Source organism: Truncatella angustata (assembly GCF_020726525.1).
Source record: "Truncatella angustata strain MPI-SDFR-AT-0073 chromosome Unknown BKA67scaffold_7, whole genome shotgun sequence".
Lineage (NCBI taxonomy): Eukaryota > Fungi > Ascomycota > Sordariomycetes > Amphisphaeriales > Sporocadaceae > Truncatella > Truncatella angustata.
In genome coordinates, this window is record NW_025763387.1 from 1,332,450 (window position 1) to 1,360,414 (window position 27,965).

Consider the following 27,965-nt stretch of genomic DNA (forward strand, 5'->3'; position numbering starts at 1 on the left):
CAGTCACCTGCCTATTGCAGAGTCGCGAGCCACAATGTCTTCCTTGGGGGAATGGCAGTTTGCAGCTTTTTAAAATCTGCACTACAACGTTGCAATCACCCCGCCTGCAACAGAACGGAAATGATAGTGCGAAAAGATGACCAAATTTATGTTGCTCCTCAGTCCCTCATTAAACATATAATACTCAGACTCAGTTGAACTAATGTACCGGCATGCTATCTACTCTCCAAAGCTGGGGAACTTCAAAGGATACTTGATCAGCATGAATCCCACAGGGCAGCCACCTAACCTGAAGCGTTACCAGATCTCTAACCTCACATATGACGTAACGCTATCGACTGATCAAGAAAAGCTAGCCAAAGAATATTAGATGCTAGAACCATAAGTAACGTATAGTATGTCCTCTGATCTTCCGGTTACAGACGTATGAAATATGATTATCGCCCTATTCAACGCCCACTAGATAGTGATAGTAAAGCTTGATAGCTCAACCGCTGTTATCGGCCGCGTCTGGCAAAATTAACACCAAGATTTTCGCAGTTGCAGACTCCCAATCACATGACCTGGCACGACTTTGGCGTAAGCGTCAGTGACGTCTATTTGCCACTATACCCGCAAAGAATGTTTTTACCTAGTCTATCTCAATGCTTGTTTCACCATCAACAATTCAAGCTCTACCCAGCACGACATTTGCACATTCAAGCATTCGCAGGATTCCGCGTGCCTGACGTGCAAATGTTTCAAAGACTATGGGTATTATCATAGTCGACCATCTGAGAGTTACAAGCGGATAATATCATCACCCACCCATTCCACATTTCCCTTGACTGGGTTTAGCTTCTCACGATGGGTGCAAAAGCAGCGACCGCTGCGATTGCGACCAGCACAACGCCTAACACTGCAAGTGCTACAAAAAAGCGTAAGCTACTAAAAACTTACTCTAGCAGCAGCGATCCATCTCCTTTTTCACGAGCTTCGCCACCGGCATATGGCCAGGTGTGTTTGAAGTACGAGAGCTTTGAGACACCACCTGAAGAGAAGCCCAAGAAGCTACGCAAGAAACAGGATGAGAACGAAGAGAAGCGATTGCGCAAATTTCGGTCCAAGGCTCCACAAGCTTTTACTGAAATATACCAGCGCGCTACTTCTCAGCGTTTTTATGTCCTTGGTAGAACTCGCTGTGGAACAGCAGAGTGTCCAGAGGAAGAAGTAGAACTTACGGGCTCTACTGGTAACATCTACAAGGTCCATATTGCCCGTCAGCCGACATGCACTTGTCCACATGCAGAGAAGGGCAACCAATGCAAGCATGTCATATATGTGATGGCACGCGTCCTCCGAGCTAGATTCGATCTTGTCTATCAGCTCGCGCTAGTATCTTCAGAACTGGTCGAGATCATCAACAATGCGCCTCCTATCGAAGTTGGGGATGATGCCGAGAAACCCAACAAGGACAAGAATCGCAAAGAGATCGAAGGTGATTGTCCTATCTGTTTCATGCCATTTGAGGAGTCCGATTCTACTGTCTATTGTCGTGCACAATGCGGTCAAAATATTCACATGGAGTGTTTTGAGATGTGGGCGGCAACAAAACGACAAGATAGTGGCGCACGTGATCAGGTCACCTGTCCGATGTGTCGAACTCCATGGCAGGGTGATGATGATATGATCAACAAAATCCGAAATAGAGGCGTCATAGGCTCGGAGGGCTATGTAAACATCGCTGACCAACTTGGCATAAGCACATTCAGAGGTAGGGCTCCAATCAATAATAATTATGATGACCCAAACTCATTCGTCTTCAGACACGAGCACATACTACAACGGTCCGCGCCGTGGCCAACGATATCATGGTGGTTGGTGGTGAGACTGTCACCTAGAACCCCGCATCAAACACAGAGTTCATTGAAGCTGAACTCTTATCCTCGACATGTAAACTTTTGGTCGGCCAATACTCGGATCAGACGTTGTTATCACGACCAAGATACCTGGTGCGGAACTGTAAAGGCTAGAAGGGTGACATAACGTCTGTCGCTTTTGCGCCAAGTCACGAAGGCATCCCATTTTTGTAATATTAATTAGGCCAAGATCGCCCAGATGAGCTTTTTTATTTTATTTTAATTTACGTTGTCGGCATTTCGGAGATATAAAGGGGACTGTGGTTCCATCCATTTTCACTGTACTATTGTAGTGACATGCGTCTCATGATATTGGCATTTCTAATTCGTCTCTACCATTAATCGTTTCTTATTCCGACCCAGGTTAATCATTCTTCAACGTCTATGCGAGATGCTGTAGTCTTCCTGTAGCCATATTTTACACTATTCATTCGTAATTTCAGTCTTGCAGTGGTTAGGGGCGTACTTAGCAACAGTATCGAGAATTGGCCCGGTGTTCTATGTCTCGCTTGACAATCTGGTCCACTTAGAAGTGGTTCTTCATACCTGGCCCGATCGGGCTGTAGCAATTCGTGTTGAGTTAGATATTGTTTATATTGACCGGGAAAGCCCCCCTTCCCTCCCTCATACACACAGACCCAACACAACAGTACTACAAAGCCTAAAAAACCTTCAATCTGGATACTACATGATACTCAAAATGAAGAATGCATGTAGGCTGTTGCGCTGTTGTACGGAGCGGAAGCAATATTTAGAAGCTATCAAATATGGGCTTAGCCAACAATGCAGCATCATTGTGGTTAGCAGCTGCTGTTATGGTCGTTGACTCTGCTTGAAACCCAACACGTGAATACTTCTTCAATGGGCAGCATAAAAGGCATTGGCATAATAACCTTTTCATTCACTGATATCGTCAACCAGAGAACCACCAATGACATAGGCTATTTCCAGGTTAGTTTTTATGATGTCTTGAGCCCTTGGCCAGCCTCGAACGTGCAGAAATTATGTCGGCAGGTATTCCTACGATATATCGCAGCAATCGAGCACCGTCGGATCAAGCAAGAGTCGGTGTTTCAAAATATGGAACCCTTCGGAGTGTGGATTCTCTGGTCGGTACTCGTAGAAGTATAGTTGTTCGATATATTTGAGGAGAATTAGCCAAGCTTTATCTAATAAAAATACGAGATCTACTGCGTACGATGAGGTGGTTAAGTGTGTACGTATGATGCGTATTGCCTGAGATTGATCGTATCAAGGCCATCGAGAGAATATTGTGTCTCTTGTACCCACCGAGGGCGATAATATGATGCGGAATAGTCCTGGGTAGGGCAGGCTGGTGCATTGTTCAAATTCGCTGGACATATCCTGACTAACGCATTGCTTGTGTCGTTCCTAATGTGAGGGACAGTCTTGTTAGAACGAAATGATCCCCAGAGAAATCCTCTTAGGAAATCGAAACCCCCCTAAAGAAAAAAAAGAAGAAAAAACCAGGAAAATTTCCCCGTGCAAGAAAAGGCCCCAGTGCATAAGATCATCCTTGTTATTAAGACATCATTATCCAGCTATGAGCTTAAAAAGTCTTCTCTTAACATCTAAGAGCCTGGAGAGAATAAGATGGAGGGGTTTTCCAAAGGCAGAGTACTACCCGACTCAATCCAAAGACTTCGCCAACAGAGCGAACCATACCGCGTTACATGGAGCTGGGTCTCCTCGGTGCTACGTCGGCAACAAGTCAGTGATTCAGAGTTTACCATAGTGTGGAGGATCAGGGATCACTTCGGGGCAGGCATCGGTGATAGCAGAGGTGTTTTCCAACGCGCTGTTGAGCTCCGAGTCAACCGTGCGTTCCCTGTCAAACTACCCACCCCACTTGTGCTTTTCAAGGTTTAATACCTATTCCGCAGAGGCGTGAGTCGTGACGCTCCCTGACAATGAAATCCCCTCGGCAATCTGGCCTAAGAAATTTAATTTCCCGGCTCAGGAACTGAAACGGCAGTTTTTACCACCAATCAGGCAAGACCCACATCCAGAAACGGCATCTCGGAGTCAAAACAATCGATACTCCAGATATTCTCTTCGCTTAATTTGCGGCTGCATTGGCAAAGCTTAGCTATTGCTTATACCTGCCGAGATCAAAAGAGCCTCATAATTGACTGCGATACCATGGTCAGCCATTTCGACGTTCTTGAATTGGCAAAATGAGACAGGATCGAGTGGAAGACACAGGCCAGGAACGAGTGATATCGAGAGATTGGCGCTCATATTACCACATTCGTCCGATCATGCATTGTAAGTGTGGTCTCCAATTTTTGTCAACTTTTAGGCTTGTCTCTAACCACGTTTTCGGGTCTTCTGATTACTGCCGCGTAACTGCTTGACTGCCATCCATGGGTCAGTCTTAGCGTCTTTGAAAGTGGGTTTGTGGGGAGAGTCCATTTGTGATATAGTCTTGGCATCATTGCACTCTCATTGGAGGACATATGTTTCAACAATAAAAGTATGGGTTACAGCTTGAGTCAAAAGATTCCCCTGCTGATGTGGGCGAAGGAAACACCCCTATCGCCCCAACCCTCACATGGCCCTTGGGATGGATAACCCTTCATTGGAGGATATTGAATCCCGGCAGGGGTGGGGTTCACAGAGCCTGTGCAATCTTCACGGTAAACATCGTAGACCAAGGAGACTCCCTAGGGAACTGACGAGACTTCTATAAAAGCGGCATGTCTTGGCCTCGACAGATATGATCAGCAGGAACAAGACAACAAGACAACGGAACAACAAGCCTCGTCAAGCCTTCAACACAGTCTTTTCCCAACACAATGGTTTCTTTCACTTCCTTCGCTACTCTCGCCTTTGCGGCCTACGCCATTGCCTCTCCTGTGGCTGGTCCAGAGATCACTCCTGCGCCTGTCCCAGGTGAGGTGAAGAGAGCGACGAGCTGTACTTTCTCTGGCTCCTCCGGTGCCGCCTCTGCCAGCAAGTCTCAAGCATCTTGCTCTACTATCGTCCTTTCCAGCGTTGCCGTTCCTTCTGGAACAACGTTAGACCTCTCTGATCTCAACGATGGCACTACTGTAAGCTCTTTGATACGATACTTCAACTTGTGATGACTGACAGTGGACCAGGTCATCTTCGAGGGTACCACCACCTGGGGCTACAAGGAATGGGCAGGCCCCCTTCTCCAGATCAAGGGCAACAAGATTACCGTCAAGGGCGCCAGTGGTCACTTACTCAACGCTGACGGTGCTCGTTGGTGGGATGGCGAGGGCAGCAACGGTGGAAAGACCAAGCCCAAGTTCTTCTACGCTCACGACCTCACGAGCTCAACCATCACCGACCTGCACATTCAGAACACCCCAGTTCAGGCTGTCTCCATCAACGGCTGCGATGGCTTGACGATCACGGACATGACAATCGACAACTCCGCTGGAGACACTGGCAGCTTGGGCCACAACACTGATGGTTTTGATATTGGCAGCAGTTCTTCCGTCACCATCACTGGCGCCAACGTCTACAACCAGGACGACTGTGTTGCTGTCAACTCTGGTACAGATATCATTTTCAGCGGTGGCGTTTGCTCCGGAGGCCATGGTCTTTCCATTGGTTCCGTGGGTGGCCGCACCGACAATGTTGTTGACACTGTCACGTTCGAGAACTCCGAGGTCAAGAACTCTGTTAACGGTAAGATACTTTTCAGGAAAAAGATGGTTTCCCCGTCGAGCGAACTTCAACTAATCAATCTCGACAGGTATTCGTATCAAGGCTAGCAGTGGAGACACCGGCACAATTACGGGTGTTACTTACTCCGGCATTACCCTGGCATCCATCTCCAAGTATGGTATCCTCATCGAGCAGAACTACGATGGTGGCGACCTCGATGGTACTGCCACCACAGGCATTCCCATCACCGACCTCACCATCAAGAGCATCGCCGGATCCGGCGCGGTTGCTTCCACTGGTTACGATGTCGTCATCGTTTGCGGTAGCAGTTCCTCCTGCTCCAGCTGGACCTGGTCTGGCGTCACTGTTACTGGTGGCAAGAAATACGCCAGCTGCTCCAACGTTCCAAGCGTCGCCGCTTGCTCTTAAGTCCTACACAGCGTAGCAGGGCATGCTCGAACTCGCAGCATTACTTAATTCGATCGGGGAAGGATATCTTGCCGACCTAGAGGGAGGGTTCTTTCGGTGTTGTACATGTTGCGGAGTTCATAACTGGGCCGCCCGGCTCTCACTTTCTTGTATATAATGTCTCATTCGACCACAATATAAATACGCGCGTTTTGCTTGGAAGTTTTGGTGCGTCCGTGAACTGCATAAGAACAACACTGTGTCAGTTTCATTCAATAATCTTGCCTTTCATCAATTCCTTCCTCAGCCCATCGCTCCATATTTGGTGTTCCTTCGCAAGCTCGACCGGGTCGTTGCTCTCGAAAGCATAATCAAAGGGCATATCGTCAGTAAGCTGACCAAACCGCTGATCTCCCGCACCATGTGAGCTCTTTCCACCAACATGTTGGATCAACACAGGGCTGACAGCCCATCTAAGCTCATCCCGTGAATCTGCCCAGTCCTCCAAAAATGTGTCAACCGCTGCATGGCTGTCGTTGCTGTTGCTGTACATTGGGAGCAGGTGTCGGTTGACCTGATCTTGTGGAAAAACCAGGCCTTGGCCACAGCAGCCATACTGCTGCATCAGGCTCACCCCAGGAGGTTTTGGCAACATGCAGCTTCTGCCGGCAGCGAAAAAGAGCCCGATCATCATTGGCATACATATCCCATAAACCAGCAGCAACAACTGCAAGGGCACGGCCTTCTGCACTGCAGCAAAACGCCACCGCAGATACCAGAGCACCACAAGCTGAGGAATGACTGTGGCGACGCTGTAAAATATGTAGACTGGGGCTTCCTCCGCGTTCCACCCGAGCAACCGCCCATCATGAAAGATGCGCATGTACAGGAAGCTGCTCCGGCCCATGTCCCTGGTCCGTTGCGCAGCCGTCTGTAGGGCGGCACGCATCCTGTGAAACCATCCGTCTAGCGCGATGACGTCGTCTTCAAGCGTCATGGTGTACTCGGGATGAACCTTTGCACACTCGTCCAGAAGCACCGAATAATCGATCTTCTGTTTTCTTGCGTGCGCTGGGTAGTCGTTCTCCTTCTCCAACTTCCTTACGAGTTCTAGCATAGCTGCATCTTGGGGATATGTTGGCAGAGAGTCGGCCATGTTTCGTAGCCATGGCTGTCCGAAGTCCTCATGCTCTGTCTGGTCGGTATGCGCAAGAAAGACAACCACGTATACGCTGCTGCGCTCGACGTCGTCGAGCCCCTCCAGAACGCTCCCAAGCGTCTCCTTCAGATAAGAAAACCCCTGCCGGCTGACAGAGCCAATCGCGATGCACAGCTCCGGGTGTACGCCCTCTGTCGCGTTGGACCACTTCACTGGCTCATGCACTCCGGCTTGGGCGGCGTGTTTCCGCGCCTGAGTTCTGCGAAATGCTGAATATGAAAGAACTCGGGCATGTTCGGGACGGAAGAAGATCGAGGATGGATCCCGAAAACATGTCTCGCGGAGGTGGAACACTAGAAGTGAAAACACCAAAAGAAAGCCCAATGAGAAAGATACCAGCCCACGGTTTAGTGGGGAGTTGGGAAGCATCCGGCTCTAAAACCCAGTACCAGCGTGCTGGAACGGGTGGTGTTCGGTGGTGCGGCTTGCAACGGGGTGATCCCTGTAAGCTCGTGGGGTTTGCTCGGTTAGACGGGATTGAAACGAAGGTATATCATAAGCTTGCGAGATGCAATAAATCAGAGAATCTTCAAAAACCTCATTTTCTCAACGAACGAAGAATCAATAGCTTGGCGGCGATATCACTGCAAAACAAAAATTTAGAGCAGAGGTGCCAATTGGAAATCGGGAAGGGGGGTCAGACGAACTTCTTATCAAGATTCCAGTAGTCATTCCTTCTGACGCCGAGACTGCCAACAGCGCGCGCCCACGCATTTACCGTCTTGGCCGCAAGAATTCCTGTCCATAATTTTCTTGGCCTCATCTCCCACCACAACTGGGCATCGCAGAATGCGCCACTCAGCCCAATGGACACGGTGACTTTCCTCGCTTAGCAACCATGATTTCGCCAAGCTGAGGCCGCAAAAGCAAGTATTTGCACGTGGCCTCTAACTTCCTCAATCTCGGGTCACGGCATCATCCATCAACAACATTACCATACATGGCAGATCACTTTTTCTTCATGTCATAAACTACAACTACTAAGTTCTTCAAGTTGTGTTACGCGGCGCAATCGGCTCACGGCAAGCCCAAGTCTCAGGCAAATTCCGCAAGTTGACTAGCACACCAGAAGCAAGGGGCTTTGCAAGCCTACTCTGAACCTGTGGCCATTTGTGTGATGCTATGTACTAGGCAATGCGTGATGTCAGATTGCACACGTCGAGACTACTTGATTAGGCATCTGTTTTGTTTTGACCATGTCGGGTGGCTGCTTACGCTGACATCTTAAGCTATCTAACCTTAGTTAATTGGCCCCCAACACTTCACAACACTACTCTTACGGAGTGATGCATTCTAGACTAAGTGCAAACCTCCAGAAACCCACAAGTCCTTGCAAGGACGGGCTCTCAAACATGAAAACCATCGATGGTTTCCTCATGTTGACCTAGACGGTAGACCTAGCGAGCTCAACGAGCTCATCGGCACCTCCGAATTCGTCCTCCAACCATGCCACGGCCTTGTCAACCAGTAACTCCCATGCGTCCTTCTCGTCCATCTTCTCCTTTCGCAACCATGCGATTACACATGCTGTGGCGCTGGCGTTCAGACCCAACTCCCCCGAAGTGTGTATTTTATCATTGACAGACTGAATTGTAGCCTCGTTCCAACCCATCAAACCCCGAAGCTTTTGGTCCCATGTCCAGAACCCGTCAAACCTTTGAAGGATGACTAGGCCAGCGAGCTTGTCTGTTGCGAGAGTGCCCTCAGTAGTTTGGTTGAGAGCTGCAGCATTCGTAAAGCTACCCATGCTAGGGATGGCAGGTTTCTTGGCATTCAGAGGACTCCCTTGTCTAGCAAGACGAAATGTCGACTTTTTAGATCTAATCGAAGCTGGCATTGCGCTCTTTCGTGGCGGTTGAGGAGGCTGTGCCTTCTGCTGATTCGTATCGGAAAAGTCGAGGAGGTCGTCATCTTCGTCGACCAAAGGCATGGCAGCGGCCTCTTCCATTTCTTTTCGGTATTGCTCCAGAAGCTTGTGATCGATTTGTGCGGTAGGCGGCGCCAGAGCTGCGGCTTGTGTTATAGGTACGGCCTGTGCGACATGAGGCTGGGCCATATTTGACAGTGCTATATTTGACGTTAGCGATGAATTGTTCTGTTCACTATCGGAGACTGAGCAACGCAAGAAACGAGTCCAACCGCCGGATTCATCATCGCTGGAATCATCGTTTGAGTGAAGTACGTCATTTGATTCATCTGGCTCGACTACGAGCTTATCATCAAGTACTCCCACTTTTCGTGAAATATTCAACTTGCATGTATCAACTTACTGGTTGGTCTGCGTGGGGAGCTGTAAAATTTCCCTGAAGCAATCACTTGCGGCAGACTATTTTGACCAACGTGCCCTGAAGTCAAAGACCCCATTTGGCCTGAACGTTGTTGCATCAAACCTGGGTGAGCTTGAGATTTATGGTCGTTATCTGAACTCTGTTGGTTCACTTCGCCGGTCGCCTCAACGGCGACAAAAGAGCACCATTTCCCACCAATCTGATACTGAACACCCAAACGGACGGCCTCGCGTTCGACCATGTCCTGGAAGTGTCCATCATGCTTCTCCTTGAGAAGCTTTGTGGGCTCTTCAACTGATTTGGCATGATATATCCACCCTTTTCCTCGCTCTAATTCACCAACGGCCTTTTTGGCCGCGAGTTGGTGGATAGTTTCACCCTTTTGCTCAAGAACCGTGATGGGGATTTCCAACTCCAGAGCTCCGTGTATGGAATCACCTTTTAGAACAACCGACCTGGGACTCAAGTTGTTTGATGGGGACATGAGCAAGTAAACACTGGTACGATTGAACGGGAAGAGAGTAGGTATTTCAAAGGGCGCTTGTAGAAACTTCGGAGGTGACACGTTCGGGAGTCCCGAGTATCGTTCCTCATCGCCCGCGTCCTTCATCTCAACATCTTGGTCGATGGACGCTTGGAATAGCGAAATGATCGGCTTCGGAGGCTCTGCAGGGAGAGCTGACGTGGACGAAGGTGTCGATGACGCAGTCACCGGGCCGTCAGAAACACCTTCAACGACTTCGAACTCGTCGCCTATGTCATCTCGCGGTTCACTAGCATACTTGACTTCCAATGTGTACTGCTTGATGTGAGGAAAAGTTGCACCTTTAAGCATGCGGACAACTTTACTGCCCATCTCTTCGTTGTCGGTAACGGACTGGGAAAAGCCGTTTCCAGCCTGTGCGACCCCTTCCATCAAGGCATGACTAGCAGCACGACCGATCCCAAGACTGAAAAGCCGAATCGCACCATTGCTGGTAGAGACATGTTCGTTGATCAACCCCACGAGCCGGCCTTGATCCCAGATTTCGCCGTCGGTAAGTAGAAAGACCTCAAGATTCATATCCGTGTACCGGCGTTTAAAAGAGTCTTCAATGGGCTGGTACATCTCCGTTCCACCGAAATTCGCGTCGAAGGTCTCAATGTGCTTCATCGCCTTGTTCATGCTGAACTCATCGTAGGTGTGCGACCGTTTCCACAGAAATGAGTGGTGGTTTCCAAAGCTGCAGATGTTGAATTTCATCCCCACGCGTAGGGACTTGACAAGGAGACGGAGGGCGGTTTTGAGGTTTTCCATCTTTGTACCAGCCATGCTTCCGCTTCGGTCGCACACAAATATGATCTCGGGCTTCTCGGGTGGTAGTTGGAACTTTGGCACCAACGTTGCCATTAATGCTCGCTGGTTGGGGATGGTCGGATGTTCTTCCAGAATGGCGCTGGGATTGCCGGTATTCGTTGCTCTAACTTGCAATACGAAATCTTTGTCAAGCTCGGCGGTGCTGAGAGACAAGGTAGCCGAAGCTCTTTGAAACGATGGTTCGGCTCCAGTGGTAGTTGACAGCTGGCCCAGCGTTACAGCAAGATGATGAGAGGGCGATTGGATCGAAGTGATGTGTGATCCAGTGGGGACTTCCGCGTCGACTACGACCTTCATACTTCCGCTCGTAGGAGCGTGAGTAGCCAACTCTCCAGGATAGGAGCCATATCGAGGTGCAATACTCGTGGGGATCGTCAAGCGAATGCCGTCGATCTGTGCATCGTGCTTGAGTTCGCCTAAGTAGACGACCTCAACCTGGATCTCCGCGCCGCCGGGAACGTTGCCTATGGTCGTCGTGAAGACGTCGGATGACTCTGGCAACTGCTCTAGAAGGCCGGCTGTCAGTCCATGGCCAACAGCCTCTTTGTAGACCTGCCGCGCTTTATGCTTCTCCTTGACAACCCCCTTGATGACGCGCTTGCCAATTGTACAGGTAAAGCCGACAACACTGACTCCATCATAGAGTGGGAAGGAGTACCTGAGCTCTGGAATCTGGTCTGAAGACCCCATGAAAGTCTGCGTAAGAGTAGTCCTTGAGATTGTCGACAGGATGGAAGCATGGGCCTCTACCCGAGCTTGAGGTAAATACCTCTGCCGCCGAGTTGACGGGTCAATATAGTAGAACCCAGCAATAGTCATTTTGCGCACTTTGGAAAGGGTTCGTTAAGAGGTGGTTGTCGATTAGATTAGGCCCAACTTGCTGCAGATTCAGAGTCAGTAAACCTGCTGAGGCTTGATATCTCCGAAAAGTTTATAGAAATGTGATGGCGGCTGGTTTTAAATAGTTTTGTTACAGTCAAAAAAGTTGACAGTATGAAATGTGCTTGCAACTTGTTGTTATATAGTGATCACTTGAGTCATCAGCCTGGGGCTCTAAGTTGATTGCCTTTTAATCTGAAGCCATGATTGGTTGCTTGGCAGGCACAAAGTCAACTTTGCTAGCTCGGATACAATTGTGTTGATGGTAAACCGCAGCCTGCAGTTTCGCGGCGCAGGCACCAGGATAAAGGTCCCTTCAATTCGTTGCATTCCATGAAATGGAGTGGGCCACTGTAGTATTAGTCACATACAAGAGAAACCAGGTGCGCATTTACATAAGGCATCTATTCGGCAGTGGCTGCGATATTTCTAGGTTAGTTTATCCTCCAACTAGGTGTCTATTTAGGTGGTTTCTTTCTGTCATGGTATTCGTTGCCAAGCTTGCTAGCACTGATCTTGACACCGATGTAGCCTGTTACACCACCTAACCTAGCTCTGCCTAGTTGCTACAGGGCACAGCATTAAAGCCTGCCTGCGATACTATACAGTCGAAAAGCTTGCAATGGTTTGTTCCACGATTCTTGGGCGAAACCGGTTGTGACTTGTTAATTTTCTTGGACTATCATTATAAATCCCATGCAATATTTGCTTTTTGTTAGATGGATAATTACGCTAGATCTTGAGGGGTCTATGCTGCAGCATACGACGTGCCGTAAGGCTTCAGCTCAGTTCCCCGGATATCGACATAACCATACTTTGCTTGGTTCTTGTCCTCTGCCATCTCCTTGCCCCACTGTTCCATGGACTTCTTGAACACATCAAGGTATTTGTCTTGTGTCAAATCAAGGGGCTCCTTATCATTGCCAACAAGTCGGATTCTGCCGAACGTCAGTATTCAAGTAACTCGTAATGCATTTAGAGTCGATAAAGGATGACTTACTGTGTACCAGCAGCGACGTTGGTAATACCAAAGTCCTGCTCATCGAGCTTGTAGTCAAGAGCACCATTGACCTTTCCGGCCAATATCTTGTTCGGCAGGTCAAACTCATGACTAATGGGACGAGCCAGTCCTACGCCATGGACGCTACCCAAAGCCTTGACCATTGCATCCACGCTTCTCAAGCCACCAGTAACATAAGCCTTTGTCTTTTTGAGTTGTGGCACAATGGCGTCAGCGAAGTCCAGGAAAAAAGCCTCGCGCTTCTTAGAGCTCTCACGCTTGTGCTGGAAACCCAAGGACTGGTAAGTACCACCGGAAAGCTCAACAAAGTCAAAGTTGTGCTTCTCAAGCTCGACGCAGAGATCCTTGCAGTCATCGGTCGAAAAGCCACCGTCTTGGAACTCGACACTGTTCAACTTGATGCTGATGCTGAAGGACTTGTCTGGGACACGTTCGCGGATGGCATCACTGATTTCAAAGATGATGCGAGCCCTGTTCAGCAAGGAACCGCCGTACTGATCGGTACGTTTGTTTGTGGTTGGCGACAGGAACTGTGCTAGCAGATAACCGCTTCATCGTCGTTAGCAACACATGTCAATTTTGCGCATGGATTCCAACTTACTGTGCCCCGTGCAACTCAACACCGTCGTAGCCAGCCTTGTAAAGGAACTCGGCTGCATGTGCAAATCCACCAATCACTGCATCGAAATCCTTCTTCTCCATAGCACGAGGCTTGGCAAAGGTCATACCCATTACATTACCCTCCAGCTGAACATCGCTGGCACTGATCGGGTGAGGGTTGATATTGTCAGAGACCTGGCGACCTGGGTGGGATACCTGTGCGACGATGAGGCTGCCTTGCTTCTTGCTTTCGGTAGCCAACTCCCTGAACGCCTCGAAGCGCTCGCCCGAGAACTCTGCTTCCCGGGGGACGATGGGGTTGCCGGCAGCCTCGAGCTGGTCATAGTCAACCATGACATTTCCGGTAAGAATCACCCCAAATCCGCCCTCGCCCCAGCGCTTGTAGACGTTGATGAGTTCTTTGGAGGGAATACCTCGCTTGGGTAGGTCCTTGGCGTCCCATGATGATAATCTCTCAGTCATTGCAGCCTTCAAAAACCGGTTGCTGGCGGTCTTCCCGCTGAACTCGAACTTCAACGGCTTGCCGAGAGGGGCCGCATCCGTGGGCTCGCCTTCAATTCTGTTTGAGACCATCTTGAGATTTTATCTATATCTAGTGGGGTTGTACACGGTGTATGGGGATATCTTCTAAACAAACTCAAGTATACTTTCGGGAAATTGATGTAGATTTTCCTAATAATTGCGTCCTATTTATTCTTTATATATATTTCAACACAACCGTAGGATATTGCTTCGTAATGATCTCAGAGTTTCGCATTTGGGTGGATCATTGGCTTCTATGACGTCTTTCCTAGTCAGTTGCAACGGAATTGGTTCCATTTTTGACCAAGCGTATTTATAATCGCACCATGAGGAAATAACCAGTGAAATCGAGTCTCATCAGCCCAACAAGCACGGATCTCTATCCGCTTTGATTGCCAATCATAAGGAGGGTGTGAAATTCGGGACTCGCTTCCGCCAATCGCTTGAGACGTCAGCCGTTCGGATGAGCATTCGATGAAGACGTCGCTGAGTCGCCCCTGGATAAGCATACTGTGTATACTAGTCTAGCGCCAATCTGAGCCGCCAAGACTCAAAATGGCCAATACTTACCCCGCCGCAATCTTTACCGCCTCATCCGTGGATCGCCTCAACTCCACCCGGCGAATATAATATCCTCTGCATAGTACTTTAGTCAGCCAGCATCCTGAGTAGGATACGTTTGATACGATGCTCTCTATATTATATACGCACCTCAATCTACCGGAAGAGTCCCGTTTAGATATCTGTCGGTCGCTTGGGAAAAGGACCATTTTCAAGTCAGACATCAGAGATGTAACGATTGGTCGTGGAATAAGGATAACATTGACTTGGTCAGTTGCATAGGATCAAGCTGTTTCCCACTCATAGAATATCACTCACTTCCGTGAAACACATCGAACTGTTAAGAGAATGCCGTTAAGACGAGAGACAAGCGGCTGGAGAAAGAGCAGGCCTGGCTTTGCTTCAGAAAACAGCTTTGGTGTGATAGTTTCGGCATACGCATCGACCCCAGATTTGTCCGCGTTCCAGGATGGAGTGCATGATCTGGAGTTCAAGACGTTCGCAAAAGTTTTGACATGTTGGCATACTGTGAGACAACTCAATGAGTGCAGGTTGAAACCTAAATAATAAACATTGCCCGGAAAGCTTCCGTATTAGTCACCAGATCTTTGCTTTTGAGTGTGAATAAATAGTGTTCAAGAACCCTATATTGTTGATAATGATACCAGGAGAGCAGGCTTGAGTCCAATGTGTGATGCAACAGACAACGCAAGATGACAGCCGCTAAAACTTTCCCTAACTCTATTATATGCTCATCTGCGTTCACTTGACACCACATGGTGATCTGTCTACCATTTGTGGCCGCAGGTTGAAGAAAGTAGGGCACGAATGCGAAGGCAACTTCAAAGCAGGCATAGGCATACGCACGCAGCCTTAAATATCGCCAGCCTCGACGCGTTGACGATAAATTATATAACTTGAATTGTTCTGCAAGAATGCGAGATGTTACGCGTAGAGAGCAATCTCACCCCGGAGTTTCGGGTCTGCGTCGACGCCCTGCAGCCATCGGGATAACGAGCTGAAGGCCTCCAGGGCTCCTCGGCGGAGATCCCCACCCAGCCAATTGCTTTACTGCAGGAAACCACGCCACCACAACCTTATTTAATCGTATTACCTGCATATGCGACTAGGAATTAGCAGGAGGCAGGCATCTGGAACGAATAAAATTGCGAAGAGCAAATGAAAAATAATGTGGTTGTACACTTCTATGCGCGTTGTGCAACGGATGGCCGCGTCTTGGCCCACCAAAACCTGGCAAACTGGAGGCTGGGTTGCGGGTCTAGTAAACCAGCCTCCTGGCAATTTCGTATCTTAAAGAATCTTGGGGCCCAATTGGCAATTATCCAGGGCAACTTTCCCAAATAGTATTTCTGGCCCTGTCAAGAACTCCTCCCGGAAATTCTTGAAGATCCCCAGATTCTCGAAGATCTTTTCTACGGTTATCCGTTGGGGTCTTAAGATACAACTGCACAATATCCCGCTACTGCAGCCATGAATTCTCCTACTAGAGCTCGCGGACCCCGCGACTTGGAAGATGCAGCTTTCCGTGCAAAACAGGCCCGCTTCGACAACCATGATGATTTCTACAGTTTTCTGGAAAATAACAGAGGACCTGGTGGGATAAATCCTGGAGCACAAATGTCACCACAGCAGCAACAGCAACTACAGCAGCAGCAGCAACAACAACTACTCCTACAGCAGCAGCAACAACCACGTAGAATGCCTGACGGTCATCACAGTGGTCCGGAAGACCAGAGCCGGCCACCAGTTACCAACGTGTTTGTCCCTCAGCGGTCAGCAAGCAACAGGTCGCGCCCTCCATCATACAATGGAAGCCGGTCTGAAGAGCTGCTTGTTGACAGAAAGGGCGACAGGGGCGACGATGCCCACAAATCTGCACGTCGGGAAGCCCGCCGCAGCGCTCGTCCTACCACTTCGGCAGGCCAGCTGAAGGACTCGCCTACCCAGACAGAGCGGGACTCTCCACAGCGACAGGAGGGCCGGCCTACGTCCTCGGGGTCCCTGACTCCCCAGAGTGCCGGCGCCGCCATCCAGCGACTCAAGAGTCCCAGCGTCATGAGCTGTGTGCTGCAGCCCCTGGAGAAGAAGGTCACCGAGTACAACGGGTTCATGCGCCAGGAGCAGGACGAGATGTCACGTCTCGACGCGGAGATCCGCGCCTTGCAGGACCAGAGGGCCAAGGCAGAGATGCGCTACGTCGATGCCAAGAACAAGCACGATGACTACCATCGCCAGTATCAGGACGTAGAGCGCGCGATGCGTGGTGAGCCGCCAATCCATCGAGAATTGCCGCAGCAGCCACAGCAGCAGCCACAACAACAGCAACAGCAGCAGCAACAGCAGCAGCAGCAGCAGCAGCAGCAGCAGCAACGACCTGGTATGCAACGCCCCATGAGTGTGAGAGATGATGAGGATGATTATGACGAGGAGGATTTTGAGCCGCCGCCAGTGCAGCGGCGGATGAGCTCTCAGCAGTCATTTGGGCGGGCATCGCAGAAAGGTGGTTTCGGTGCTCGTTTTCGAAGCAGCATCTTCGGCAGCCGTTAAGAGAAGTCCGCAGTATGGCGATGCGAACTTTTGGTTATGATGAGCACATGTAACTTTTTTCTTCTTTTTTTTTTGACGACTTGTTTGACGACTTACGCAAGGATTACATAGACTAATATTGGGATGGAATGCAACGGAGACACGACAATCAAAGAATAATACTGGAATTGTACATAGATACCAGCATGCATGAAATGCGGAAAATGATATTTTACCGCTAGTTTGACACCTCCGAATAATAAGCCTGTGCTAGAATTCTGAACCGAGTATGTGAAAGATTAGCTCATAAGAGTCGCAGCGGCAGTGCTGAGATATACATTGTATATAATTACGCAGGGTTACATCGAAGGCGACTTATCGGCTGGTCGAATCCTGAGGTCTGGATCAATTAAATAGTCCTGGATATTTTAATATCACGGAGCCGCAATCACAGCCAGTTACTAACAAGCCCAACGGCTCTGTTCTGTGAGTAGCAGATCATCCGGACACTATGCACTACAATGAGGAAGACGCCCTATCGACCGTCGAACTGAGACATCATTCAAAATAGGCAACAAAGTCAATGCGGTACCAGCTAGAAAATATGGGTTTGTTCCTGCAGAAATGCCCAAGCCATGATTGAACTTGGAACAATGTAATAAGTCAAAGCTACGAATCGATACTATCATCATCAAAATGCAACATACACTCCAGAGGGTATGTAGTGATCTGTTGCCAAAAAGAAAAGAAAAAGAAACAAAAAACCCTCGCAAAATTGCTCTCCACCAGTACAATGTTCCAATTCTGGGATGTATAAGACGTGGTGGGAGATGCGACTCCGTAGTGGTCGAAAATATTCCATAACCATATCGCCAGGAGAAGTCCAGATCAAGCGACCAGGCTCAACCGTATGCGCCGCTGAATAATCAATCATTAGTGGCACAATCACCAACAGCCTTCTCAACATTGCCCATGATTCCGTTGGTATCTCCGCCGCCCTCTGCGTCGGTCATGTCGGCGTCCTCCACCTCACCACCATCCTTGGCGGCGCCGGTGCTGCCGTTTTGATGTGCGGTGCTTTTCACGACTGTGGCACTGTTGGGCTTGTAGAAAAGACCTAAGACGGGCTTTGATTCTTCCATGTCTTTGCGAACACCATCTTGGTAAATTCCATTCGTGACACCATTGGCACCAAGCTTGTTGAGACTGTCGTTACCAGAGGTAGGCCAGACTTCAGCTGCGACTGCGGTCATGCGCTGAACACCCATGATGAATCGTCGGACAGCGTTACCCTGTCGAGTGAAGTCGGCCTCAGCACCGGCGAGACCACTAGTGGTACCATGGTATATCTGCATGCGCTCCTCCAGCTGATTCATACGAAGATCCTGGGAACGAAGGGTATTCTTGGTCAGAACTAAGTCATTCGTCAAACCGATCATGGCTTTATCAAGCATTTTGTTCTGGAACTTCAACTTCTTGACCTCTGCTTGGAGACCAGCCTTGGTGACAGCATCGGAAGCGGCGTCGACCTCGTCGTGCTGCTCGAGAGGACTGTGAGGATATTGGTCGAACGAGGACTGAGCGCTCAGAGGTGTGCCGTCACGAAGATTCTGCTGCGAGTGTGGAGCCTTAGTCACAGCTCGCGGATCCTCGATGCTCGGCATGACATGACCGTAGTAGGAACCAGGGGTGGCGAACTGGGTGCCTACCTGGCCAGTAAACGGAGCCGGCTGCATCTGAGCCATAGGCTGCATGTAGCCCGGAAAAGGCGTCATGGTGCCTCCGTAAGGATGCATTAGTATGGGAGCACCGGCGATGGGTGGTGAACCTGAAACTGCAGCGCCGTTGATGCGACGGAATCGGTCGATCTTGCTGTCGGCGTCATATCCCCTACTCTTACTAGGGAAAAAAGAAGAAGAAAAGGTCAGCCAAGTTATCTCGTGAATCCAGATGCTTGTGGTGCTATGTAGTAATCAAAGTGGTGATACATGGGATGATAAACAACAGCAGTATCGAGCTGGACGAGGGGGGCTTTCTTTTTTTTTGCGAATTGCTTCGATTTTGAAACTTCCTGACCGAGGGCTGGATTGCTTACCGACGTTCCATAACCTCTGACTCGGTCTCCTCAAGCATAGCTTTGCGGACATTGGGGGAAGCATCCTTGTACTCATCAGTCTTGATGCGAAGTTTCCAGGCTCGAGTAACAGCCTTTGAGTCGGAGGCTTTTGCCTGCTCGATCTCACGGGTGAAGGGATCGAGACGGGCTTTGCGAGCTCGAGCTCGGATGGTGTTTGGGTTCTTGGAGTAATCCTCTGGCCTCTTCATGATGCGACCGGTCTGATCAGACCACGGCATTGCAACCAAGAAGAGATGAAGGCCGGAGAGCGCGTGTGATGATTTAAAGGCGATATGGTTTGGTGAGATGATCCCAAATTATTCGGGTGGTGTTCAGATGAAATCGAAAGGAAAAGTAGAGCTATCCGAGTTGGATGTGGTGGTTTAAAGTGTGATGTTCAGCCGAGTAAATTTGGTTCAAGTATGACGCGAAATCAGATTGACTGAGAAGTCGCGACTGGCATAATTTGGCAGTTCAATGGGTAGTGCTTCACTGGAGATAATCGATAGGCCAAATTGGACCTAAATGCACGGCACAGAGAGCTACTCGAGTACTCCCAAATCACCTGAGTGTATACACCAAAGGTAACCGTGAATAATGTAGGAAACAGGTGTTATCATGAAACCACTATTCAACCAGTTGGGATTGATTTACCAAGGGAACGTGTTACGGGAAGCAGCCCTCGAGTTGTAGGAAATTGCCAAAGTCGAACAATGTAAAGGGCTTGAAGTTTTTCTAAAGCAACTACAAAATATGAAGACTAATATAGCTTCACATCAACGAGTAGGCAGCACTTTTAAATTAGAAGGAAGATAGAACCAGAGCATGGAATGTCTATTCGAGTCAAGCAGTTTGTCGTGATTTTGAGATATTCTTGCTGCTTCAGGTCTCGAACCTAAGGGGGGGTTTTTTTTTTTTTGGAAAGATGTACAATACACTCTCAAGGCCATGAAGCCATTTAATACATAGCGAGTAAAGCCACGACATCATAATGCTTGACACCGAGGCCCTGTCATAATGCGTGATTGTTCCTCGCGGCTTCTGATGGGTTTTACTTAGCGCAGACAGAGAAAGATGACGGCTCTTCTATGTCATGTCAACTGAATAGCCAATATTTCGTCTGCCATGGGTTTACTAGATCATGTCATTATTGTATGTAAGCTATCGGTGTACGAAATCGTTCTACGTAGATGTTGAATCCAAGCCAGTGTTATAAACTCGTGTAATGTCATGGTTGTTTGCATCAAGATTGTTCGTAGAGTAGGAAAATGTTGAGACTCCGTGAATACCCATAGTCTGTTATTCACCTCTGCAAGTTTATGACTTAATTTGTCGCCGTTAATTGTTTTCCAGTCTTATATTCCTCAAAAAGGGTTTGTTATACCAATTTACTCCTGGGATTATGTGGGTCCCAACTACTTTGGCCTACTGATCTGTTCTCAGATGTCTCAAAGACTTCAAGCCACTTTTGCGTATTCCAATCCATGAGGACCAAGTCCTGCGGAAACACAAGCCTTCTCTGTTTGATGTCAATACGCAAGGCAGGAGCACAACTGTCACAACTTCCCATTGCCATATGTTATCCATCCATATCTTGAGGTTATTTTCCTAGAACTTTCTACGAGGTTTCTGACGCCTGGCTCAATCGATTAGACCAATGACCAAACTCTAGTAGCTCGTTAGTCTAGAATATATATCTAAGGGCAAAGGTCATCATCCAAGACTTTGACAGAACCAGCTCGGCATGTTTAGTATTACGGATCCTTCAGACAAGCAGTTGTTATCGCTGAAGACTTGAAATACATTTCTGCAGAACTACAAGATATCCAATGTCCTGCAAGGAGTTTGCGACTCCTCGTGGCGGCCTTTCTATTGTGAAGGGGATTTTCGCACAGGCCCATCACATTCAATCGTCGGTAGAGGAATGACTCCCTATAACCGACTCAACAGCACAGTCCACTGGGTCATACTTGAGTGAAAAGAATTGAGTGAAACTAGCTCATAGAATATATACCATTTGTTTTTCTCAACAAGTAATCAAGCTAACCGTAGTTCAGGCTTGCTTTGTCAGAGCTGATGGTGGCTATTATCACAAACCAAAATTACTTTTTGCTTCAATATTCGTGAATGATACGAGATATATTCTTCTCAGCCACTCATTGACCCTCAACACCACATCAACAGTTGTGGCCTATTTAATTAAAGCTAAATGCTAGTCGTCAGTCAAACAATCTACTCGACGCAGCATCACATCTTCCCAAGGAAACCGTGTGTTGTTGGATGTACTCGGTATAGATGTGGATATTATGTTTCACCGAGATAGTGTTGAGTGAATCAGCCTTTCAATATTGTATGCTTAAAATAAATAGTCCACAGGTTCTAGCAGGTCCCGCTTCCTTTCTCAACATGTCTTTCATCCACCAAAGATACGAAATCGAGATTGCTAAACTAACACTACGGCTCACAGATCTTCGGAAGGAAATATTCGGGCTGCCCGTTTGGCAATGCTCCACGAAGTAAACAAACTTCACGGCAGGGCCCATAACTTGACAGCCGCCCTCGACGTGAGCAGCAGACCAGTCAGCGAGATGGATACGCTATATGCCGTTGGCGTCAACACGCTTGCTCAAGACGAGATTCGTGGACTGAACAGACTCCTTCGATCCATCAAAGAGTGCTTAGCTCGCGAGGAAAGAGCAAGTCATATAAGCTTTATTTTATTTGCACTAGTTCAGTGGCACTATTTGAGATCATGAAGAACATGAGCTGACATTTGTATGACGAAAACAGAGACTCGATGAACGGTCGATGCAGCTGAGACGGGGACAAAAGGTTGGTTGGCAGATTGGTCAGTACGCAACTACTGCATCACTTGCGTCTCTGTGTCGTTTTAGGGGCTTGTACGTACACATATCGTGTTGTCTTTCGGCTATAAATATGAGTTCGTATTATACAAGCAAGACCATGAAGCATTTTGTAAGTAGATTGATTGCCTATTCTTGGAGCGGTTAGTTAGTCTCAACAATATTTGGGAGGCTCGAAAGCATGTGTTTACGTGTACTGAACGTGACCAAGTCAACTGCACAGGAATTACTTCTCGAGAGAGGACAATCTGAAAGGACGTGATAGTAATGGAGATGTAGGTGCTTCTCCTCGGCATACCACCGTTGAGGTACCAACGGCCTTTCGAAGGATTTTGACAGGAGTTCTACAAAAAGGCATCCTCTAGTGACTGATAAAGATGCCAGTCTAAAACAAAAGACGCTTTGTTTTCAAAACTACTTGAAATCTCATTTGCAGTGAAACATAATAGCTTTGATAGGTGCTTTGATTAATACATCTAAAATCTGCTTCCTATCTGCCCAAAATACGCATTCGCTGTGGATATTTGATAACATAATGCTCGGGTAACATCAACATCGACTACATCCGGAGCATAATCATAAGGGCTAGTTGAGAATACGTATTTGGGATCGTCAATATATGAGACGATTCTTCACGTTAGAACTCCCAAGACCAGTCAATCGTAAGAGACTGACTAGCCTTCGGTGGCAACTTTCCTGGTCATGGTGGCCGGGGATGAAGGCTGCCCCTCTGTATCGCGCAATGATATGCAGCGCTTAGGCTTGGGCACCTTCTTGTCGACGAGGACATAATCGTCTTGAGGGTCAAAAATGGTTGGCCCCGGTACCCCTATCTGCAAGGGACATTCGTTCTCGTTACTATAAGACTTGACGTCTCTGGACGAACTTCGTTGAAGAGGCACGCCGCCATCCTAGGCAGCGGGCTGCGCGTCGCCGAGTCGCCAAAGACCATATGGTCCATCGCAGTTTTTCCACAGTTTGATAGTACCATCTTCGGAGGCAGTGGCGTAGAGCTTGTTGTCGGGTGCGTAAGCCAATGACCATACGGGGCCGTGGTGGCCCTTGTGGATGTCTGAAGAGAGTTAGTAATATACTCAAGCCATGGAAGCCACGGGGATCAGTTCAAAACATACCGTATTCGCTGTCGTCGTCCCACCGATGGACTCGAGCCCAGGTAGATGGAGTATCCTCACCAACGATGAATCTTCTGCCCTTGGTATCAACAGCAGCGCTGGCAACCTTGTAACCCAGCTTGGCGCGCTTGAGCTCGTCCATGGCCTGGGGGCCGCCCCAGAAGTAGACGGTCTTGCCAGCAGCAACAGCAAGAACAGGCAAGCCAGCACCGATGTCCGAGTTCTCGAGCAGCTCTGGAGCAGGAGAATTGAACTCGCAGGAGCCAATCTCGCCGTCTAGAATCTCCTCCTTGATCACGCTGCGGGAGGGGAGGTCGAACCAGCGCAGAGTGTTGCCAGCAGCAGTAACGAGAATATTCGAGTCCCTTGTCCAGACGATGAACTTGATGGAGGCCTGATGGGTTCCGGCGCCGATCTCAAAGCCAGACTCGGCCTTGATTGCGACACCGTCGGCGGCCTTGCCATCGCCGTTTTCGGGGTTTGTTGGAGGGGCAGAGACGGATGCCTCAGACAAGTCGAAGATGCGCAGCTTCTTTTCATAGCCACCGGTAGCAATGAGGTCGGAGCTGTCGGGTGGGTATGCCACGGCTCGGACAATGTGGTTGTGGGCGATGGTGTATTGGCATTCACCAGTATGAGGATCCCAGACCTTGGCAGTGAAATCGGCCGAGGCAGTCGCGGCGGAGGATGCGTCGTGGCTCAATCTTGCTTGCCAGACTGCGCCCTTGTGTCCAATAAAGGTACCGATCCAATCTCCAGTCTGGCCGTCGCGAAGCATGGGGTTGTTGTCTGGATGGGCGGAAAAGGTAAGCTAAAGCAACGGACTACGAGAGGGTGGTAGCGAACTCGCCTTTACAAGCGGAGATCAGGTAGTAACCTCCATCCTTCTGCAGGCCGGAAAAGGCGATATGAGGGACGGGGCGCGAGTGGCCGTGGCAGGTCAAAGGGACGCATTGCCGAGGGGCATCTGCAGCCATGGCGAAGGGGCTAAGGGGTGAGGGTGAAGGGTGAGGGTGAGGGTGAGGGTGTGTATCTGGAGGCGTGAGCGGGCCTGTCGAGGTGGTTTGGAAGGAATGTATATAAGCGTTCAATCGTAAGGTTCGTAAGATGAGGGCAGTGGGTTTTGTGCCAGGAAGGAAAGCAGGCCCGAGGAATTGTGGTTTGCGCGCGCAAGGTTGAGTGGTGAATCGTGAAAGAGAAACTTCTCTGCAGAGCTTCGAGAAGGCCGGCTCGATTATCCTGGCTGCCAATGATGAAACACTGGCGGGTCAGGGTCCCTGAACGAGCTTTGGGCAGGCCGGTTATGTCACTCACATTCAGTGCGAAGGAGGGGCACCGAGTTTGTGGGCTCGCTTGCCTTACATGCCCAAGGGGTATGTATACAATACACCGAACACACCGAGACGGCTTGGAGGAAATGGACATCTCTCATGTCACCATTCACGAGTCAGAAGGCCGCTCATGTGTGTAGGGGGATCTTTGAGAGATCGGCAAGTGCTGTAAGAACCGTTATTGGTAAGGGCAACGTCTCTGGACACATGGCTTTTGATATCTGCCCAGTGATTTACTTGAACATCTATCTTATTTACTCGCTCATACTGTATCCTTAACTTCAGCTTTCAGTCAAAGTGTTCGGTGACTGCGAGCGTTCACTGTAAGAGGGTACGGGCGGCCAGATCAGATCCAGGTAACTAACCTAACCTACAGTACTGTACACACGCCGCTAGGCTGGAGGCGGTGGCATGGCGGCACCGAGCCCCACCATAGCTAGCTAACGTCAATAACCCGCAGGTGGCCCCCCGGGAAGGGGTGACGACTATTCGGGTGGCTATTCGATCTGATTCCGTTGCTTATTCCAGCAGTACCTACAGACTACAGTTACCTTCGTAAATGTTGGGTCTTTGAAAACCAACCTCTCTCTCTCGCGCGCTCTCTTTCTGGCCACCGCGCCCTGACTTCTTCATTCAGCATCTGCACACAGAGTTGCCATTCACAAACTGGTATTTAGATTACTTGAGTCTGCTTTCCCGTCGTACAGTACACGACGTCCGCTTCCCGACTACCCCGCCAGAGACCACTCCATCAAGCACTCACAAGCTATTGGACCAGCCAGCTACATACATCATGGGCGACTTCAAGCTGTCGGCCCAGCTGGCCGGCCACGACAGTGATGTGGGTTTCTCCAGACGCTTATTCTACCGTCCTCTAACATCTACATTATCCAGGTCCGTGACCTCGTCTTCCCGGCTCCCGAAGCTGTCCTATCTGTCTCGAGAGATCACACGGCCAGACTATGGAAACGGACTTCGACTTCACCCCCCGCATACGAGGGCACCATCTTGAATAAGATCGACGCATATCTCAACTCCGTAACTTACCTCCCCCCTAATCAGGAATTTCCCGACGGTCTCGTCGTTTCCGGAGGCAAGGACCCGTGCCTCGATGTAAGGAAGCCCACTTCTACTTTCACCGATGACGCCGATCGAGTCCTGCCTGGCCACGCCAACAACGTAAGCGCTTTGGCCGCCGCTGCCAGTGGCAAGTACTTTGTCTCTGGCAGCTGGGATAAAACTGCCAGGGTATGGAGCACCGACAGCTGGGAAAGCGAAATAGTCCTAACCGGTCACGACGCCGCGGTCTGGGACGTATTGCCCTTGAGCGACAACGCCGTAGCTACCGCATGCGCCGACAAGAGCATTCGCATCTTCGACCTGCGCAAGGCCGTAGATGGTACTGTCGAGGCCCGGGCCACCATCCAGACACCTGATATCGTCCGAGGCTTGTGCCGACTGCCCGCCAACCACCCTACAGGCGCTGAGATCGCCAGTGGACACAACGATGGCATCATTCGTCTGTGGAAGCTAAGCGGACAACTCGTAGGAGAGCTCCACGGCCACGAAAGCTTCGTCTACCGCCTGAAGGCCTTGCCATCTGGCGAGATTGTCAGCGCTGGCGAAGACAGAACTGTTCGCATCTGGAAAGGAACCGACTGCGTTCAAACTATCACACATCCTGCCATATCTGTTTGGACAGTAGCCGTAAACGAGCAGACTGGAGACATTGTGTCTGGCACAAGCGACGGTGTCGTACGTATCTTCACAAGAAGCGCTGATCGCGTCGCTAGTGCCGAGACAATCCAGTTGTTCGACGAGGCAGTCAAGGCCTCCTCGATACCGCAGCAGACCATGGGCGACATCAACAAGGAAAAGCTTCCCGGCCCGGACTTCCTGACCTCGAAAGCAGGCACTAAGGAGGGTCAGGTTCAGATGATTAGGGAAACAAACGGTTCAATATCAGCACATACATGGTCAATGGCTGCTCAGACCTGGGTCAACGTTGGCACCGTGGTTGATTCTGCTGCAAGCAGCGGGCGCAAGGCGACTCACAATGGCAAGGAGTACGATTTTGTTTTTGATGTCGCCATTGAGGAGGGTGCGCCATCGCTGAAACTGCCATACAATCTCTCCGACAACCCTTACGACGCAGCCACCAAGTTCATTAATGACAATGAACTGTCCCCGAACTATCTTGACCAAGTCGCGCAGTTTATTGTAAAGAACACTCAAGGTGCAACACTTGGAGGGGAAAGTACAGGCGGCCCCGATCCGTTGGGAACAGAATCTCGTTACCGACCGGGCGAAGCGGAGACTCCATCAAGACCCAAGGCTCTACCCCAGACAGAGTTTCTCACTATCACTGCAGCCAAGTACGAACGTAAGTGAGACGCTGCCACTAAGTTTGGGAATATCATTCTAACCCAGTGCTGCAGCCATCTTCAAGAAGATCCTGAGCGTAAATTCGGGCCTTGTTTCCGCTGGCAGAAAGGATATCTCTCTCAACCCTTCGGCTCAGAATCTATTAAGCTCGTTGCGTCAATCCTTGGAGTCGAACAAACCCGTGCAAGACGAAGATGCGCTCGATATCTTGGTCAAAATTTGCAAAGGATGGGACTACTCGGATAGGCTTGCACCACTAGATATTTTCCGATGCACAGCGACATCGCCTCTACTTGCAAGCAGCTCACGTGCTGGCAACCCTGTTCACATTGCGATCGATGCTGCCACGGAAGGCATCCCTGCCGGGGGACAGGTCAACGAGAACAGCGTTATGATGGCCTTGCGTACAATCGCAAATCTTTTCTCGACTTCGGAAGGTAGAAAGGTCGTTTCACAGCCTGAAGAAGCAACTCGCACCATCGAATTCATTGGTAGGACCTTAGGTCTTGGGGGCGGACAAGCGATTGGAAAGTTCAACCGTAACCTCCTCATCGCTCTGAGCACTGTGGCTATTAACTACGCTGTCCTGGCTTCGAAGGGTACTAGTCTGCCACAAGATGTTCTTGCCAAGCTACTGGAGGCTGTTGGCCACTTGCTATCAACGCAGAAGGACAGTGAGGTGATATTCCGATCCCTCGTGGCTACGGGCACGCTGGCCACGGTACTGGGCAAAGATGCAGCCAAGTCTGCCATTCAACCTGTGGAGCGCGCAAAGGACTCTGCCATCGAACCCAGAGTCAAGGATATCTCGAACGAATGCCTGACGTTGCTACGATAATCATCATTCACGACAGGGAGAAAGTCTGCAAAGAAGAAATCTCGAGTAATATGAAGACTGCTGATCTTTAATCTTGCTTAAAGCAGTGCTTTGATACCGGGCGCATACCCGGGAATGACGGGACAATGATAGACAAAATGCTGGTCGGCTCTGGCACGTACAGCTTGTAACGAGATACATGATAGAGACGAAGACACATATTAACATGACTGGGGATGTCTCACATTTGATAGACCCTCAATAGCCGTGATCGTCTGTCTGTTGCAATTCTTCAACATCATCTGCACCCCTCCTCGATAGTGACGGGCCCTCCAACG

The 27,965-nt window shown here is 49.5% G+C and overlaps 10 protein-coding genes across 10 annotated transcripts; 4 read left to right on the forward strand and 6 right to left on the reverse strand.

Moving 5' to 3' along the window:
* Positions 1-846: 846 nt before the first annotated feature.
* BKA67DRAFT_538673 (uncharacterized protein) lies at positions 847-1,867 on the forward strand (the record flags this gene model as incomplete). Its single annotated transcript, XM_046100499.1, has 2 exons — positions 847-1,753; positions 1,806-1,867. The coding sequence occupies 2 exons, from the start codon at positions 847-849 to the stop codon at positions 1,865-1,867; spliced, it is 969 nt and encodes a 322-aa protein (XP_045955159.1).
* A 2,850-nt stretch (positions 1,868-4,717) lies between these two features.
* BKA67DRAFT_661613 (polygalacturonase) lies at positions 4,718-5,987 on the forward strand (the record flags this gene model as incomplete). Its single annotated transcript, XM_046107845.1, has 3 exons — positions 4,718-4,972; positions 5,024-5,579; positions 5,647-5,987. 3 exons carry the CDS (start codon positions 4,718-4,720, stop codon positions 5,985-5,987), a joined length of 1,152 nt encoding a protein of 383 aa, XP_045955160.1.
* A 247-nt stretch (positions 5,988-6,234) lies between these two features.
* BKA67DRAFT_661614 (uncharacterized protein) lies at positions 6,235-7,554 on the reverse strand (the record flags this gene model as incomplete). Its single annotated transcript, XM_046107846.1, has 1 exon — positions 6,235-7,554. The coding sequence occupies one exon, from the start codon at positions 7,552-7,554 to the stop codon at positions 6,235-6,237; it is 1,320 nt and encodes a 439-aa protein (XP_045955161.1).
* A 1,015-nt stretch (positions 7,555-8,569) lies between these two features.
* On the reverse strand, positions 8,570-11,649 carry BKA67DRAFT_522914 (von Willebrand factor type A domain-containing protein; the record flags this gene model as incomplete). Its single annotated transcript, XM_046098424.1, has 3 exons — positions 8,570-8,840; positions 8,997-9,287; positions 9,452-11,649. The coding sequence occupies 3 exons, from the start codon at positions 11,647-11,649 to the stop codon at positions 8,570-8,572; spliced, it is 2,760 nt and encodes a 919-aa protein (XP_045955162.1).
* An 808-nt stretch (positions 11,650-12,457) lies between these two features.
* On the reverse strand, positions 12,458-13,924 carry BKA67DRAFT_521921 (uncharacterized protein; the record flags this gene model as incomplete). Its single annotated transcript, XM_046098328.1, has 3 exons — positions 12,458-12,647; positions 12,710-13,279; positions 13,332-13,924. 3 exons carry the CDS (start codon positions 13,922-13,924, stop codon positions 12,458-12,460), a joined length of 1,353 nt encoding a protein of 450 aa, XP_045955163.1.
* A 110-nt stretch (positions 13,925-14,034) lies between these two features.
* On the reverse strand, positions 14,035-15,109 carry BKA67DRAFT_369743 (uncharacterized protein). The gene is made up of 5 exons (XM_046096477.1): positions 14,873-15,109; positions 14,753-14,825; positions 14,585-14,683; positions 14,444-14,509; positions 14,035-14,383 (listed from the first exon to the last, which is right to left on the reverse strand). The coding sequence occupies exons 1-5, from the start codon at positions 14,874-14,876 to the stop codon at positions 14,146-14,148; spliced, it is 480 nt and encodes a 159-aa protein (XP_045955164.1). The 5' UTR covers positions 14,877-15,109; the 3' UTR covers positions 14,035-14,145.
* A 543-nt stretch (positions 15,110-15,652) lies between these two features.
* On the forward strand, positions 15,653-17,236 carry BKA67DRAFT_575493 (uncharacterized protein). The gene has a single exon (XM_046103503.1). The coding sequence runs from the start codon at positions 15,926-15,928 to the stop codon at positions 17,000-17,002; it is 1,077 nt and encodes a 358-aa protein (XP_045955165.1). The 5' UTR covers positions 15,653-15,925; the 3' UTR covers positions 17,003-17,236.
* A 671-nt stretch (positions 17,237-17,907) lies between these two features.
* Positions 17,908-19,336, reverse strand: BKA67DRAFT_681729 (uncharacterized protein; the record flags this gene model as incomplete). Its single annotated transcript, XM_046108930.1, has 2 exons — positions 17,908-18,943; positions 19,077-19,336. 2 exons carry the CDS (start codon positions 19,334-19,336, stop codon positions 17,908-17,910), a joined length of 1,296 nt encoding a protein of 431 aa, XP_045955166.1.
* Positions 19,337-22,683: 3,347 nt separating this feature from the next.
* BKA67DRAFT_369826 (WD40-repeat-containing domain protein) lies at positions 22,684-24,306 on the reverse strand. Its single transcript, XM_046096480.1, has 3 exons — positions 23,945-24,306; positions 23,095-23,883; positions 22,684-23,033 (listed from the first exon to the last, which is right to left on the reverse strand). Exons 1-3 carry the CDS (start codon positions 24,069-24,071, stop codon positions 22,873-22,875), a joined length of 1,077 nt encoding a protein of 358 aa, XP_045955167.1. The 5' UTR covers positions 24,072-24,306; the 3' UTR covers positions 22,684-22,872.
* A 912-nt stretch (positions 24,307-25,218) lies between these two features.
* BKA67DRAFT_538681 (ubiquitin homeostasis protein lub1) lies at positions 25,219-27,648 on the forward strand (the record flags this gene model as incomplete). Its single annotated transcript, XM_046100500.1, has 3 exons — positions 25,219-25,266; positions 25,320-26,808; positions 26,864-27,648. 3 exons carry the CDS (start codon positions 25,219-25,221, stop codon positions 27,646-27,648), a joined length of 2,322 nt encoding a protein of 773 aa, XP_045955168.1.
* Positions 27,649-27,965: the final 317 nt, after the last annotated feature.

Bases quoted from the DNA above. Each gene is read 5' to 3' on its own strand.
- BKA67DRAFT_369743 (XM_046096477.1), bottom strand. The intron at 14,684-14,752 runs GTGAGTGATATT...TGTTATCCTTAT, and splicing joins GTTCGATGTGTTTCACGGAA to TCCACGACCAATCGTTACAT. The intron at 14,510-14,584 runs GTGCGTATATAA...AGTACTATGCAG, and splicing joins GACTCTTCCGGTAGATTGAG to AGGATATTATATTCGCCGGG.
- BKA67DRAFT_575493 (XM_046103503.1), top strand. From the start codon at position 15,926: ATGAATTCTCCTACTAGAGCTCGCGGACCCCGCGACTTGGAAGATGCA.
- BKA67DRAFT_369826 (XM_046096480.1), bottom strand. From the start codon at position 24,071: ATGGCTGCAGATGCCCCTCGGCAATGCGTCCCTTTGACCTGCCACGGC. The intron at 23,884-23,944 runs GCGAGTTCGCTA...CCGCCCATCCAG, and splicing joins CCTGATCTCCGCTTGTAAAG to ACAACAACCCCATGCTTCGC. The intron at 23,034-23,094 runs GTATGTTTTGAA...AACTCTCTTCAG, and splicing joins GGACGACGACAGCGAATACG to ACATCCACAAGGGCCACCAC.